At 55.8% G+C, this 14242-nt stretch overlaps 1 protein-coding gene across 1 annotated transcript; it reads left to right on the forward strand.

The window, feature by feature from the left end:
• Positions 1 to 633: 633 nt before the first annotated feature.
• Positions 634 to 7097, forward strand: FOXJ1 (forkhead box J1). Its single transcript, XM_039716182.1, has 3 exons — positions 634 to 729; positions 1422 to 1976; positions 4683 to 7097. The coding sequence occupies exons 2-3, from the start codon at positions 1479 to 1481 to the stop codon at positions 5481 to 5483; spliced, it is 1299 nt and encodes a 432-aa protein (XP_039572116.1). The 5' UTR covers positions 634 to 729; positions 1422 to 1478; the 3' UTR covers positions 5484 to 7097.
• The last annotated feature ends 7145 nt before the right edge of the window (positions 7098 to 14242 follow it).

Genomic DNA, 14242 nt, shown 5'->3' on the forward strand with positions numbered 1-14242 from the left:
CCCTCACCATCATTTTGTCCTATAATCCAACCTGAACCTACTCTCTTTTGGTGTGCAGCCATTCCCCTTTTGCCTATCACCTGATGCCCAAAGTCCCCCTCCAGCCTTCTCAGGGCTCCCTTCAGCTGTGGGATAAGGTAACCCCAGATTCCATCTCTCGGGGCTGGGCTCGGCTCTCTCCAGCTTTCTCAGGGTGCAGGACAGACCGATAAGGTCACCCCAGAGTGTCCCCATCCCCTGGGACTGGGCTCGGCCCTCTCCAGCCTTCCCAGGGTGCGGGACAGCCCGATAAGGTCACCCCAGAGTGTCCCCATCTCTCGGGCTGGGCTCGCCCCGGGCTCGGGGTGCCGCGGCATCCCTGGCTCCGCCCCCGTCCCCATGGCAACGCGCGGACCAATGGCGTGCCCGGAGGATGTTTACGGGGCGTGGCGTCGCCGTGGCAACGCGCGAAGCCTCCCGGAGCCGCTACTTAACCCCGCGCGGGGCGGCCGCGGCTCACGGCGGCTCGGCGGGCACGGCCCGGCCCGGCCCCACCGCAGGCGACCCCGACACCCACCGGGCCTCTCTGTCCCCTCTTCTGTTCTTACTCCCCCACACCTTTTCTTTTCTTTTTTTTTTAAATTTTTTTTTTATTTTTTATTGTTTTTTCCTCTCTCGTTTTTCCAGAAGCTTCTTCTTACGGTGTCGTGAACTTCGCCTCTCGGGGGGCGACAGCGGCACCGGGACGGGGTAAGGGGGTGCGGCGGGGGCGGGAAGGGCAGCGCTGGGGGCGGTGGGTCTGCGCGGGGAGCGGCTCTGCTTGTGCGCCCTCCCGGCGCTCCCTCCCGGCCCAAACACTGCGATTTGGGGTTTACATTCACATCCCCGACACAAGACTCCCCAAAGGCTGAAGGTGCCGGCTCGCTCTGACTCAGGGTGTGCGTGGGGTGGGACCCCGGCAGTTCCCCCAACCCACCCTTGAGGTGTTTCTGGGTACAACGGGAAGTAAAAGCAGAATTAGCATCAAACCGAGAAGTTGGCTGCGAGGGGGGACTTTAAAGTATTTTGTCCTGGTGTGGAATGCTGACAATCAGTCCTGTGAGTGCCAGGTATCCAGAGATGTGTGTTCCCGAGAAACAACCTCAGTTTGTGGGGTGGCAGGGCTGGATTTTGGTAGTTTGAGTTTTTTTCTATTTAAAATTCTTTGCTCAGCCAAGAGCTTTTTGGGCAGCAGGTCGGTGGGTGACACTGAGGTGTAGGAGTTTGGGGGAATTTCCCCAAGGTCCAAGGGTGCTGAAGCCCCTCGGGACAGGCATTGCAGGTTCTTTGCAGCACACCAGGGATGGGTCTCACCCAGCAGCTCCAGGAGCACCCAGGGGTGGCCCTGCCTGGCTGTCAGAGAGAGGGGGGGGGCCTCACCCCTGTCCCTGTTGTTATTGCAGGATCTGCCCCATCCCTTCCTCCCGTTCACGTGCAGCCTGGGAAGCACCGAGGGGGGCATGGCGTGGCCAGGCCGAGCACTGAAAGCCAAGGGCAAACTGAAGTGTGTGGAGGAAGACCTGGATGACAGCCTGCCAGACCTCATGTGGCTGAGGGACTTCACGGTGGCCCAGACTGGCCTGCCTCAGCTATACTGTGCCTCAGACCCGCAGGACTGTTACACCATGAGTGAGAGTCTGTTCAGCCTGGTGGATTTTGAGTCGCCGTGCTCGCCCCTGGCTGCCGACCCGGCCTGCAAGGGCACACGCCACACCCCCTGCACGCCCGTGTCCTCCTCCACCTCCTCCAGCACGCACAGGGACCCGGCTGTGCCCCCTCACCTGGCCGGGGACATCGACTACAAGACCAACCCTCACGTCAAGCCACCCTACTCCTACGCCACCCTCATCTGCATGGCCATGGAAGCCAGCAACAAACCCAAAATCACCCTCTCTGCCATCTACAAGTGGATCACTGACAACTTCTGCTACTTCCGCCACGCTGATCCCACCTGGCAGGTAGGAGATGTGGAGCCCTGGCCACTCTGCCTGCAGGGCTGAGCAGGGCTTTCCACAGCCTCCACCCTGCAGGACAAGATCCTGCAGGGCTGCTGGATCCCACTGGGAAAAAGTGACACCAGCCACTGGTGGAAGGGCTGGGATGGCAGAGAACTTGGCTGGGCACAAATGCCACGGCCACAGGGGTGGCAGAGGGAAGGAGCCATCCTGGGGGAAGAGCTGGGAGGTATTTGTTGGGCTCCTGGCACCTGAGACTCCTCTTGGTTTCAGGGCAAAGGCCTCTCAGCCCCTCCATTCTCATGGCACCCTGAGCCCCTCGGGGTTGAGCACACATGGAGAAGGTGCCAGGCTGAGTGTCCCTGGGTGCTGAGAACCAGGCATGGGAGAGAGATGGAGAGTCCTCTTGTTGGACAATATCCCACTGAGTTCTGAGCAGAAATGCTGCTGCTTTCTAAGCAGGGCAGAGTACTGGGCTCCTGGCCCCAGGGTCAGGCCGAGGATGCTCCATCACTGGGATGAGCTGGTGAGAGCTGCAGAGGGCAGCCCAAGAGGGGTTAACTCGGGCTGCTGTCCTCAGCATGTCCCCAGTGGGGAGGGGATAGCTTCCAGGCTCACAAGCCTGAAGCCCAGGGGCTTTTCCAGCCACCTTGGCTCACTGCCCTCCTCTGTCACACGAGGAGAGCTCTGGCACATGAGGTTTTCTGGGATATGGCAGGGCTGGAGAGCCCTGGGGGGCTCATCCCTCCCCTGGGGTTATTTCCATCCCAAATCTGCAGCGTGTCACTAATCCTGATGGCAGTGCCCATCCAAGCAGAGCTTGGACCGTGACCGTGCCCACCTTCTCTCCAGGCAGGTGGGTCTCCAGCAGCTCTTGAAGCCCCTCTTGGGGAAGGGAACCTTTCCTGGTCCCCCTCCAGGGCCATCTTGGTCCCCCTCTTACACTCAGGGGACCTATGAAAGGGATTTGGAAGCAGGAGCTGGGTGCCAACGAGTTGACTTTCTCCTGCACTCTTCGTGGCTGGGCATTCACAACGTTTTTAATTAAAAGTGTTCATTAAAAAAAGAAAGAAGGTTTTCAATCCCTCTCTGCAGAGATGCAGGGGGTACCCTGGACCGTTGCAGGCAGGAATGATAAATATGTTGACTGGCCGAGTAATAACTCAGCCTGGGCTGAGCAAAGTTTGGGATGGGGAGGAGAGATGGGCAGCAGAGAATTCAGCTTTCAAGTCTCTGATCCTTGTAAAATTTCATTACGCAGTAAAATTGGAGCTACCACAGCCTGGATTGTGTGGGGGAATATCTGTGTTCCTGCTTCTTCTTTCTTCTCTTTTTTTTTTTCTTCCCTTTTTTTTTAACCTTTTGTTTCTTTACACTTTTTTCCCCCTTCCTTTCTTTTTTTTCCTTTTCTTTCTTGTCAAGGCTGTGTTCTCATCCCCTATCCCGATTCCCGTACGTGAAGACAGCCTGGAAAGGTCATGCCACCCATAGTCTGGGGGGAGATGGATATATTCCTGTGGGAGCTGAGTGCTTTGGAGAGGAGCCAACAAACCCAAGGAGCTTCAGCCCAGAGGAGGGTTTTGTTGTGTGTGTGTGTGTGTGTGTGCATGTTTTTCAACAGCTCTAAGCAATTGAGCCTTGTTTTTCCTATTCGGCACTACGGATTATGGATGAATAAGCATAAAGATATCCAGGCAACATTAAAAAAAAAAAACCTCTGCCATATCCAATCTCTTAGTACAGTCCTGGCTTTGTGGAGTCCAGTGCTGGGTTATTTGCCCGATAAAACCCCTACCATATCCAATCTCTTAGTACAGTCCTGGCTTTGTGGAGTCCAGTGCTGGGTTATTTGCCCGATAACTGAGTTTCCTTTCTGATTATTCACATCACTCCAGGCACATTCAGGGTTTCAGAACAGCTCAACGGGAGCAGAAACTCCTCCTATTCTCCCCCCCACACCTTTTTTTTCCCCTCAGCTTATTCGAGCAGTGGCTGATGAAGATGCAGTGATTTCACACTGAGCTTCCCTGGGCCAGGAGGCACCTCTGGGAACACGCAGGGTGGAACAGCCCACGTGTCTCTCCGCGTTCTCCCATCTGATTTGTGCCAGCCTGGCTGGGGAAAGGCATGGTGCCTATGTTTTGTCCAAATATTTTCCTCTCAATACTAACAATAGACACAGTTGAACTGGGGGGATGCCAGCAGGGCCCTGATTGCCCCCCCTCATGCTGCCATGTGTTGTCCCTTGTAAAGGGGCCATGGCCACATGGGTGTAGAGACCCACCTCTTCCTCCCTGCCACAAAGGAGGCTCCAACCTCCTCCAGCCTAGCTCCGTGCCTAGAGCAATTCAAGCCAGTTTCTCCCAATGCTCTGCATGATTCAAGGCACCATGGCCCAAATTTCCAGCCAAGGAGAGCTGCCCAAAAGCTTCCCATTGGGTGGCAAGTCCTAGCTTGAACCCCTTGGCTCCTGCTACCTTTGGCTGGATGGGACAGGAGGCAGAAAAACTGCTGGAGGCTCAGGGGAGGAAAACTCAGGGGTTTTGAGGGACTTTCTGCTGGGCATGTAGCCTTGGATGTCTGGATGTCGCCAGTTCTGCTTTATTTTCCTGAAGATCCTTGCTGGAAACCTCCACCAGCCTCCCCACACAGGCGGGTCCCACAGCAGACAAGCACTCAGCCTTGCTTTCTTTCCCTTTTTGTCCGCAGAACTCCATCCGGCACAACCTGTCCTTGAACAAGTCCTTCATCAAGGTGCCTCGAGAGAAAGACGAGCCAGGGAAAGGTGGATTTTGGAAGCTGGACCCCTACTACGCCAACCGGCTCAAGTACGGGGCCTACAAAAAGCGGCGGCTGTCGCCGGTGCAGATCCACCCGGCCTTCTCCGGGAGAGCCCAGAAAGAGGCACGGCACGCTGGCAGCCCGGCCTCTTCTTCCTGCAGCTCCAACAACCTCCTCGAGGCCAGCGTGGCATCGCAGCAGCTGCTCAAAGAGTTTGAGGAAACCACCACCAGCAGCAGCCAGAGCTGGAGCCCCGTGGGCGCCAAAGCGGGGCAGAAGCGCAAGCAGCCCTCGCCCCTGCCCAAGGCACCCCGGCTTCCCAGCTCAGCCCTGATGACCCAGGAGGAGCAGACTGAGCTGGGGTCCCTGAAAGGTGTCTTTGACTGGGAAACTGTCTTTAACACCAACCTCAACGGAGATTTCTCCACCCTGGTGGAAATGGAGCTCCCACCTTCCGTCAACCCTGTCACGTGCGACCTGGACTGGGCAGGACAAGGGCAGCACGTGGAGTGTCCCCAGGGGCAGGAACAAGTTGTCACCGAATCCAACCAGTACAGCCTGGACTTTAACGAGACCCTCATGGCCACCACTTTCTTGGAGCATCCCTGGGATGAAGGGACAGGCGATTACCTCTCCAACTGTGTCAACATCGACCAGGTCTTTGAAGACATCGATGCCTCTTTGCTGGCAGATGTCATCAACCTGAGCAGCCTGGCACGCCTCTTGTAAGACTTCTGTAGGATGCTCTCCCCAAGCTGGGACTTCCAAGGGACAAGATTTCCTAGAGATGCCCACGGTGACTTTTACCAGCTTCATTGTAAGGTTATTCCCAGAAACACCAGGGAAAGAACCTACCACCCCAGGAACTGCCTGCTGTGTCTCCAAAGGACACCTCAGAAGTCTCTAGTTTTCTCAAGAGAAGAAAATCAACACTACTTATTTTTTTTACATTTTACTTTAAAAAAAAGAAATGTGAATTATGATGGGTTCTTTTCCATCAGGGCTAAAATTACCTGTGAAATCCCATCTAAGACATGAGATTCCTGGTGGCTTAGGATTTGATAGACTAAAGTGCAATTTCCACACCTCTTTGTTTCTCTCTGTCTCCTTTTTCTGTCTCAGTGCAGTTGGTAGGTACAGTGTGATAATTAGCTGGTAAGAAAATACAGGTCCCTTCTGGATTCTCCAAGTTCAACATCCCAGCTGATTTGTGCCTAGGGAAGAGGAAAAGGTTTATAAACTCAGCAAGTGTGCCTCTTTAGATGTTTTTATATAATCTATTATATATTATATATTCAAAGAAATCTATATTTTTTAGCACTAGAATTTCTTAAGGGGGGAGGGGAAGACTGGAAATGCAGTTTGAGAGTTGTTTTATATTTTCACTGTTTAAAGGTTTTGTGTTCACTGTTCTGTAAAACAAGATCACACAAGGGAGGACTCCTGCACCAACAGGTTTTGTGAAGAATCCAGGAACTGGCCCTGGCAGGAGAGGAGCAGCGGGGATGGGGATGCTCCCAAAACCAGCTTTTGTATTTTTTGTACCCAAACCCCTTGCTGCAGTTGCCAAAGGGTCTGGAGCACCATGAACCCTCTCTTTCACCCACTGACATAGCCCCTCTCTGCTTTTTTGGTCTGAGACTGTTGCTCTTCACTTCTCCAGCTCTTCCATCAAGCTCTGAGAGCAAGGAAAACCCCTCAGCTGGTGGTGATGGAGCCACTCCACACTGAACACTCCCACGGGGACTGAGGAGGAGAGAAATCCACACCCAGGCTCCATCCAGGAGCTCAGGCCAAAGGCTCTGCGTGCAACAGGCTCTGGGGACAGCGGTGGCAATGAAGTCCCCTCCAGCCAGAAGGGACCTTGGGATCCACACCAGGAGAAGCTCTGGCCCTTTGGGGTGCAGCGAGAGCGTGGCGGGGTCGGTGCAAGGTGACCTGGAAATCTTTGGGGAGCAGAGCCAAACTCTGCTGAAACTTGACTTGAAGCTCTCAAGAACCAGATTCTTTGCCTGTGCTTTGCTGTAGGCTGTGAGAGGTAGAGCAGGCTTTAGGTAGGAGCAAGTAGAAGCTGGAATTTTAGTGGTGTGTCTTAGACTTGGCAAAAGAAATTTGAGATTGTATTTAGATTCTGTTTTGGTTGCAAAAGCACTTAGGAGGGGCTTTGGGGTCTGTGTAGTTGTTTGTGTTGACAGTGTTTCTTTTTACTTGCTGTTTTTCTTCTGTTTTCCTGCTTTGGGGATTATGTTGGAGAACTACAGAGATACTTGTGCAATTTAACTTTTTTCATGCAAAGTTATTTACAAATTTAAAAAGTAATAATAAAAAAATTGAGAAAGAAAAACCCCTTTTGCATCCTTGTTTCCTTTCCCCAGCCCAGCCCTGTTTGTAAACCCAGTCCCGGGACACAGGAGCTCCCACCCACTTACACAACTGTGCAAATTCCCTGTGGGGAAACTGAGGCACGAACCAGCCTCAGTGAGACAATGGCTACACACCACCTGTGTGACACAAGGTTGGCTGTGCCTGGTGTCCTGAGCCCTGGGAGCTGCTCCTTCCCTGGCCCTGCAGGGAGCTCCTGGGGCTGACAGGTCCCTCTGCTTGTGCTGTGTCTCCACCTGGCCCTGTAGATGCTCCAAGATGCCCAGGTGGCTTCAGAGCCCTTTTGGGTGCAGGATGGGGAGAGGAGCTGCAGAGATCCCCCTCCTGGGTGCACTTTGGGTGCATGTCCCAGCCCCCTTCTCTCACACGAGGAGCACCCCATCAGCTCCCCAGTGATCCACTGCATCCCCTGAGCACCAGGCACCCCAGCAGCCACTCCCAGAGCTGCCCCAGCTGCCCCCAGTCCAGCCAATCTCAACCCAAAATAAGGCCTGGGCTCAGCACAGACGCTTGCCTGGGTGTGTGTGTGCTCTGTGCTGGGAAGGCAGGATGCTGACCTTGGGAAAAGGTGGGGTCATCCCTGGGGGAGCAGCTTTGGTGTGTCTGGGGGAGGGAAATTAGAGGCAGATCTGGGTTTTCCTTTCAGCTTTGGGATATTGGGGGCCATGAATACCAGAAGGCATTAAGGAATTCCTTGTCCTGGCTTCTCCTCCTCTCAGCTCCTTGTTGGAAAAGCTGCTCCCTTCTTCCCCCCCAGTACTGGTGGCACTTCAGGGCTGCAAATTTGGCACTTCCCTTGCCCCTCAGACCACTTCTTCAATTTGTTTTGCCAGGCACAAACACGTAGTACTGTTTCCAAACCCCCTGGAAAAGAGAAGCCTCCAGCATCCCCACCCTGCCAGGGGACTTAAAAAAACCCCAACCTTGCCAGGAAAAAAATATTCCAGCCTGCCGGAGCCAGCCGAGGGGTTTAAAGTGAGAAAGGGTGAATATAAAGGAGGCAGCAGGCGAGGCCTGGAACAACCCCGTTTTGTTCCGCAGCTGAAAGCAACCAAACCGACTCGGAGGCGAATTTCCCTTTATTTGGGAGGGGGTGGGTTTTTTGCGAGCGGCGGCCGGGAGGTGCAGGGGCTGCTCTGGGCGGTGGCATCGCTTCCCAGCACAAAGCGCGGCTGTGCCCGGTGCCAGGAGGGAGCCGGGGCTCGCTGCCAGCAGCGGGGTCAGCCCCGGAGCTGCCCGGGCTTGCCGGTGGCAGCGGGGCTGCTCCCGCCGGGCACAGGGAGGTGACAGGATGGGGAGTGTCCCCCCTGCTGCAGAGCGCTCCGGAGCTGGCTGGGTTCTGGGGGCATCCAAAGCACCCAGAAAGGGGGTCTGGGAAGAACCCAGCTCCAAAAAGGCTCAGCTCGCTGTCCTGGTGAGGTCCTTGCCCAGCTGGTTATGGCAGTGATTCCTTTATTATTTATTTCTGCTATTTCCCCAGCTATCCCCTCATCCATCATCCCTCCCCGATGGGCAAACATTGATACCTCAAACCAATCTCCCGTTCACAGAGGGAGGAAAAAATATACACATAAGCCCTTCTTTTCTCTGCCTTTCTTGCCGTGTCTTTCTTTTCCCTCCATTGAGTGTGGGGCTGGCATGGAGCCATTCTGGCAACAGCCGGCTTTCACTTGCTAATCATCCTAAATATTGAAAATCAACCCTAGAATAAACAGCTCAAAGATTGGGGCCATCTCTGCTCTGTTTGGAAATGCTAATCTCGCCGCCTTTTGTTTTCCTTGTGTGGATTTGGTGCCTTGAATTTGGAGGAGGTCACAGCTCATGGGTTCTCTCTTCATCCCCAGATTTCTAAAAATTTTTTCCCCTCTCATCGTAAAAAAATTCAGCCCATTTTAACATCCCAGGCTGGGATGGTTGGAGTGGTGAGGGGGGAGAGGGGGGAAACAGGATGGAGGAGGGTAGGGAATGGACTCGCCTTGCATAGCAATGAATGAACCTCCAAAGTTTGGGAAAAAACAGGTTCCCAAACGTGCACCCGGGAGCTCACATGGATGTGAAACTCGGACAGGGAGATCTACTTGGGACAGCAGGTCCCTGGTGGGGATGGGATGGGGGTGGCATCGGGGCAGCCTGGCACTCACACACGGCAGGGCTCGGGGACAGCTCAGGACCTCCCTGCCCCGTGGTGCTGATTTTTGTAGAGTTTGATACCTGATGGGCTGGACAGGCTGTGCTGAGCCCCACGGCTGGGCTCGGACGGCTCTGCTGGGGGGGATCAGGCTGGATGTGAGCACCTCTGTGCTTGGCCAACAGAGAGGGGCAAAGCCCCTGCCCTGCTTTTCCAGCAGTGACCTTGCCCTGCCAGCAGAGCCCCGCGGGCCCTGCGGCACCCACACAGTGCTCTCAGCACCCTGATGGGGAAACTGAGGCAGGGCTGGTGTGGCTCAGACCCTGATTCTCTCGGCAGAATTTTTTGGAGCACGTCTGCACCTATTTCAGTGCTGCTCTTGTGCCGTGTGTGGGGCGCTGCACCCTCTGGCATGGGGGAGCACATGCAGGAAAGTCCCCCGGGGTGCCCAGGAGCCCCGGGACGGGCCGGTGCCGTTGCCAGTGGCTGTTCCCGGCTGGCACAATGTCCCGGCAGGCCGGGGCTTGCCCTGCGGCCGGGAGGGGGGGAGTGCGGGCAGCCACAATGCAACAACCCCTGAGTAAGAGCCGGCACATGGACACGCTCGGCTGCCCCTTCCTCCTCCTCATCCTCAGCCCCACAGCCCCCTCCATGCATGCCCTGCAGGGCTCCTGCTCCTCCAGCCCTGCTGGTGCCCTGGAAGGGGGTCCCTGTGGGCATGGGGGGACACATCCAGCCCCTGAGCTGCTGGGGCAGTGCCAGCATCGCCTCCTTCTTTGGGAAGCCACATCATGGCCAGGCCGAAACTTGGCCGGTTTGCAAACAAGCGCCGGGGCCGCGGGGATTTCTTTACAAAGGCTGTTTTTCCAGGTGGTTTATTTCCAGGTTTGGGGCGTTAGGACCGTCCCATGTCTTGAGGTTGTGGCGGTTTTTTCACTGCCATCATGACGGTGTGAAAATGTCTTTAGGAAACCAGAGCAAACACGCTCCTTTGGTTTCTGACTCCTTGGGATGGGTCTTACACCCCTCAAAAAGGGTGGAAGCAGGGGCAGGCTGCAGGCTGTGCACTGCCTGCACACAGCTCTGCTCTGGGTGCTGCTGGGGGCAGAGCCAAGCATTTGGGGAATGGCCAAGTTCAGAGCAATGAGGGACAAATATCCAGGGCTTGCAGATGGGGCCAGCCAGGACGAGCAGCAGGAGTGGATCCTTTGGGATGCTCCTGTCCTGTGCACAGGGACCACTGGGCTGGAGGCTGGCACAGGCTGCAGGAGGGCTCAGAGCATTACGAGAGGCTGGTGTTGACCTAGAAATTGCAAAGAATTTGGCCTGGCGCCGTGCCAGCCTGGCAGCCGAGGGAAGCATGGCTCTGCTCCAAAACGGTTGCTCCTTTTCCCCATGCTGGGAGAGGTGACTGCTGCCTGCCCCAGGGACTCTGGGAGCATTTGGGGCTCACTGGAGTCTTCACTCCTACCAGAGGCATCAGGTTGTGCTCCTTTGGGGAGTCCATGATGCCACCTGGGAGTCCACGATGCCACCCGGGGTCAGTGCCAATTCTCAGCTGGGGAATGGGAGGGAGCAGCCTGGCAAGTGCTGGGGGGAGTAATGCTCTGTCCTGGCAGCTTTTGGTTATGAGACACATTAACAGGCAGGAATGTGCAAACATCCAAAGGTCGGAGCTGTACAGGGTGGCTGTGGTGGCTCCAGCCCCTGGGAGTGCAGCAGACAGAGGCAGGACCCCCTTGTCCTGCTTCAGACAGACGGAGGTGACCAAAGAGAGTCCCCTCTGCACGGGGCTCATTGGACCTGCACCCCCCAGCAGCCCCCATGGCCTCACTGGCAGCTCTTTGCCATCCCTGGGTGAATTCCTGCCCAGGGGGTGAGGCCAGCTGCAGCCCTGCACGGCCTCCCATTCCTGTCACACGGGGGATGTGTGCCCAGCGCCAACCCGCATGGCAAACACCCCCCTTCCTTCCCCAGCAACGTGGCACAGGAAGAAAATGAGCATCATCCCCCAGCTCACAAAACACGGTGCCCTGGAGATGCCCTGTCCCCAGACCAAGGCTGCTGCTACGTGCACACACATCCCACCCACCCCAAACCCCTCAGGGAGCCTCTGCCATGGCCTGGGTGGCACCTTGCTAGTCCTCAGTGTGTGCCAGCTCCTTGGTGGCCCTAGGAGCTTGCCCAGAGCAGGGGGTCTCTGTCCTGCTCCCCTCACTCTGGCAGAGCACGAAGTAAACAGTGATGAGGGGAACCTCGTTAATCCTGGGCTTTCATTTACAAAAAAAAAGCCATTTAGAGCTGGCTCTGCAGGCAGTTATCAGAGCACAGGGGAGGTTTTCCCAGCAGGACCTTAATTCCCTCTGCAAATAAAGCCAGAGGGAAGGGGAGCACAGCTTGGGCCTGTGATAGTTGAAAGCTTGGAAGGGTTCTGGGGCCAGCCTTGGAGGGGCTGACTGCCTTGAGCTCCTTCCTGCAAGGAGCAGGGAGGGCTGCTGAGGGATTTCCCTGCCAGGCTCTGTTTCAGGGCGATTCCAGCCATGCCACATCCTTCCCTGGAGCAGCAGCACTGGCCTGGCCCTGCTCAGGGCACACAGAAATGCTGGGAAGCTGCTGAGGCCCAAGTGGAGCTGGTTTTCCAGGAGCAGTGCACATCCCTGTGGCACATTGCAGCGCTCTGGACCCGGGTCAGGATCCCAGCAAAGTCAGGAGGGCTCGGGCGTTACCAGGGAGGCAAAGTCCTGTGGTGGATTTGGTTCCTGTCTCATCCCTTCAAGCTCAGGGACACGTAACAGCCAAGGGAACGTGCCTGGGTGCACCCCACAGCCTGCCTGTGCACACTCACTGCCTCTCTCGGGGGCTCCCTGCTTATAACCCCTCCTGGAAGGGAAAACTGGGGGCTTGCCAGGCAGCCCAGAGCTATTGGGTTTATGTCTGAAGATTGATTTGGCTGAGCATTGGTGACTTTTTGTGTTCAGCTGACCTGACGGGAGACAGAACAGGCTGTGTCTGGGGAGCAGGGAGCACCAGTGACTGTGTTCCCAAGTTTTCCTTCAGCCTTGGGTGGCTCCCACCGTGGGGGGACACAGCCCAGGACAGCCCTGCAGCCCAGAATGGAAGGCTTGTACATTTATGTTAATGCTGACTCCTCCATGCTCTGATCTCTCCCCTCTCCCACATCAAATGCAAAGACCTCCCTGAGGTTCCTGGCTGCATTAATCTTATTTTGCCTTCCTGCATCCTCAGGCAGCTCCTGTGGCTCGGGAATGCTGCTGCCCTGTTGCATCCCCAGCGCCCCCTCCTCACTGTCCTCTCTTGCAGGAGCAGGATTAACCCTGCCAGCAAGAAGCAAGAGCACGTATATATATATTTTAAATTTTTTTTGCAAGCAAAAATGGTTTATTATTTATAAAATATCACTATATTTTAATGCAGGAACTGTTCCTGGGATGAGCAGTACCGAGGCACAATGCAGGGGGCAGAAAGTCCCTGCTTTAAGAGCTACTGTTAATTGAATTTCTCCAAATCTTGTCAAGATCCCACTTTTGTGCAACGACCTTCGCTACCATAAAGGCAAGCAGCAGAAATAGGAATCTGGGGGATATCTGGGTCCATCCAGCAATTCACTGCCAAGCCCTGAGCAGGCAAAGCAAACCCCCTTTCTGCCTCAGTTTCCCCCATTGTAATCAGGCTCCGTTTTCTCTCCAGTGGCATTTTGGGTGGCCAACGCCCTGAACACCTTGTCCTCGGGGAGAAGTGGCTGTCACGTCCCCGCCAGCAGGGCAGGTGCCACTTCCTCATGCCTGTGGTGGTGCAAGCTGTTGCTGAACAACAGAGCTGGAACCCCGCAGCCCCCACAGCCCCGAGGGGCCCGCTCCCATCCCAGCCGGATCCTGGAATTCGGAGCACTGGAACCAGTTTTGTTCAGCAAATGCACTAAAAGGGACTCGTTAACCCTCTCATTGCCAACCCCCAAGCGAGCACTGCGCTAAGGATGGGACCCTTAGTTAGGCACTGTAGTGGTTTTGGTTTGCTAATTTGAGATTTTGTTAATTTGGAGGGGGTTTTTTTGCACACAGGGCTGTGTCCCATGCAGGACAGTGTCCCCAGGCAGGTCAGTGTCCCCAGGAGTGCAGGGCTGTGTCCCACACAGGACAGTGTCCCATGCAGGGCTGTGTCCCATGCAGGGCTGTGTCCCCAGGAGTGCAGGGCTGTGTCCCCATGCAGGCAGGGCTGTGTCCCCACACAGAGCTGTGTCCCACGCAGGGCTGTGTCCCACGCAGGGCTGTGTCCCCACACAGGGCTGTGTCCCCACGCAGGGCTGTGTCCCACGCAGGGCTGTGTCCCCACACAGGGTTGTGTCCCCGTGTCCCCAGGCAGGTCAGTGTCCCCAGGAGTGCAGGGCTGTGTCCCAAGCAGCCGCTCTGGCGGGATAGAGGCGGGCAGGAGCGGGATTGTCCCGGAGCCTCGGGGACAGCCAGCCTGGCTGCGGGGATCGGCAGCGACACCCGCGGTGCTCTGCCTTCCTGCAGAACACGCTCTGATGCCTTGTGAAGGCCGGCCTGGAACAGAGCGAGACAGAGCTTAAGAATAAAATAGGGATTTATGAAGAGTCTTCAATGGATCCACCTTGGGCAGCACGACCCAAAATGGTCACAAAATGCACAACCCCTCACGGGGTCTCTCACTTTGGTCAGCTCTGCTCCATTTGCACATTGCAGTTCATTGTCCAATTCCAGCTTTAGCTCATGCAGTCCCATCCTGCTTGTTTTTATCTCTTCACGTTGTTTGTGCTCTTGGGCTGAGGTGTGGATCATTTGTCCTTGGAGCCCAGCTGGAGCAGGAATTGTTTTGTCTCCCTGCTCTGTGCAGAGAGCTCACCATCCCCTGATGTGAACCCATTTTCCATGCTAATTAAGTCCAGGTGCTCAGTCTTTCTCTCCTTTTGGGTTGGTGGGTTTCTTGGCTCTGCCCCTGC

This window comes from Passer montanus, unplaced genomic scaffold (assembly GCF_014805655.1).
Source record: "Passer montanus isolate IOZ18808 unplaced genomic scaffold, ASM1480565v1 scaffold35, whole genome shotgun sequence".
Lineage (NCBI taxonomy): Eukaryota > Metazoa > Chordata > Aves > Passeriformes > Passeridae > Passer > Passer montanus.

What these genes read in the sequence shown, in the direction of transcription:
- FOXJ1 (XM_039716182.1), top strand. Translation starts at nt 1,479, where the DNA reads ATGGCGTGGCCAGGCCGAGCACTGAAAGCCAAGGGCAAACTGAAGTGT. An exon ending in ACGCTGATCCCACCTGGCAG is followed by an intron (nt 1,977 to 4,682) that starts GTAGGAGATGTG and finishes TTTTGTCCGCAG; the next exon opens with AACTCCATCCGGCACAACCT.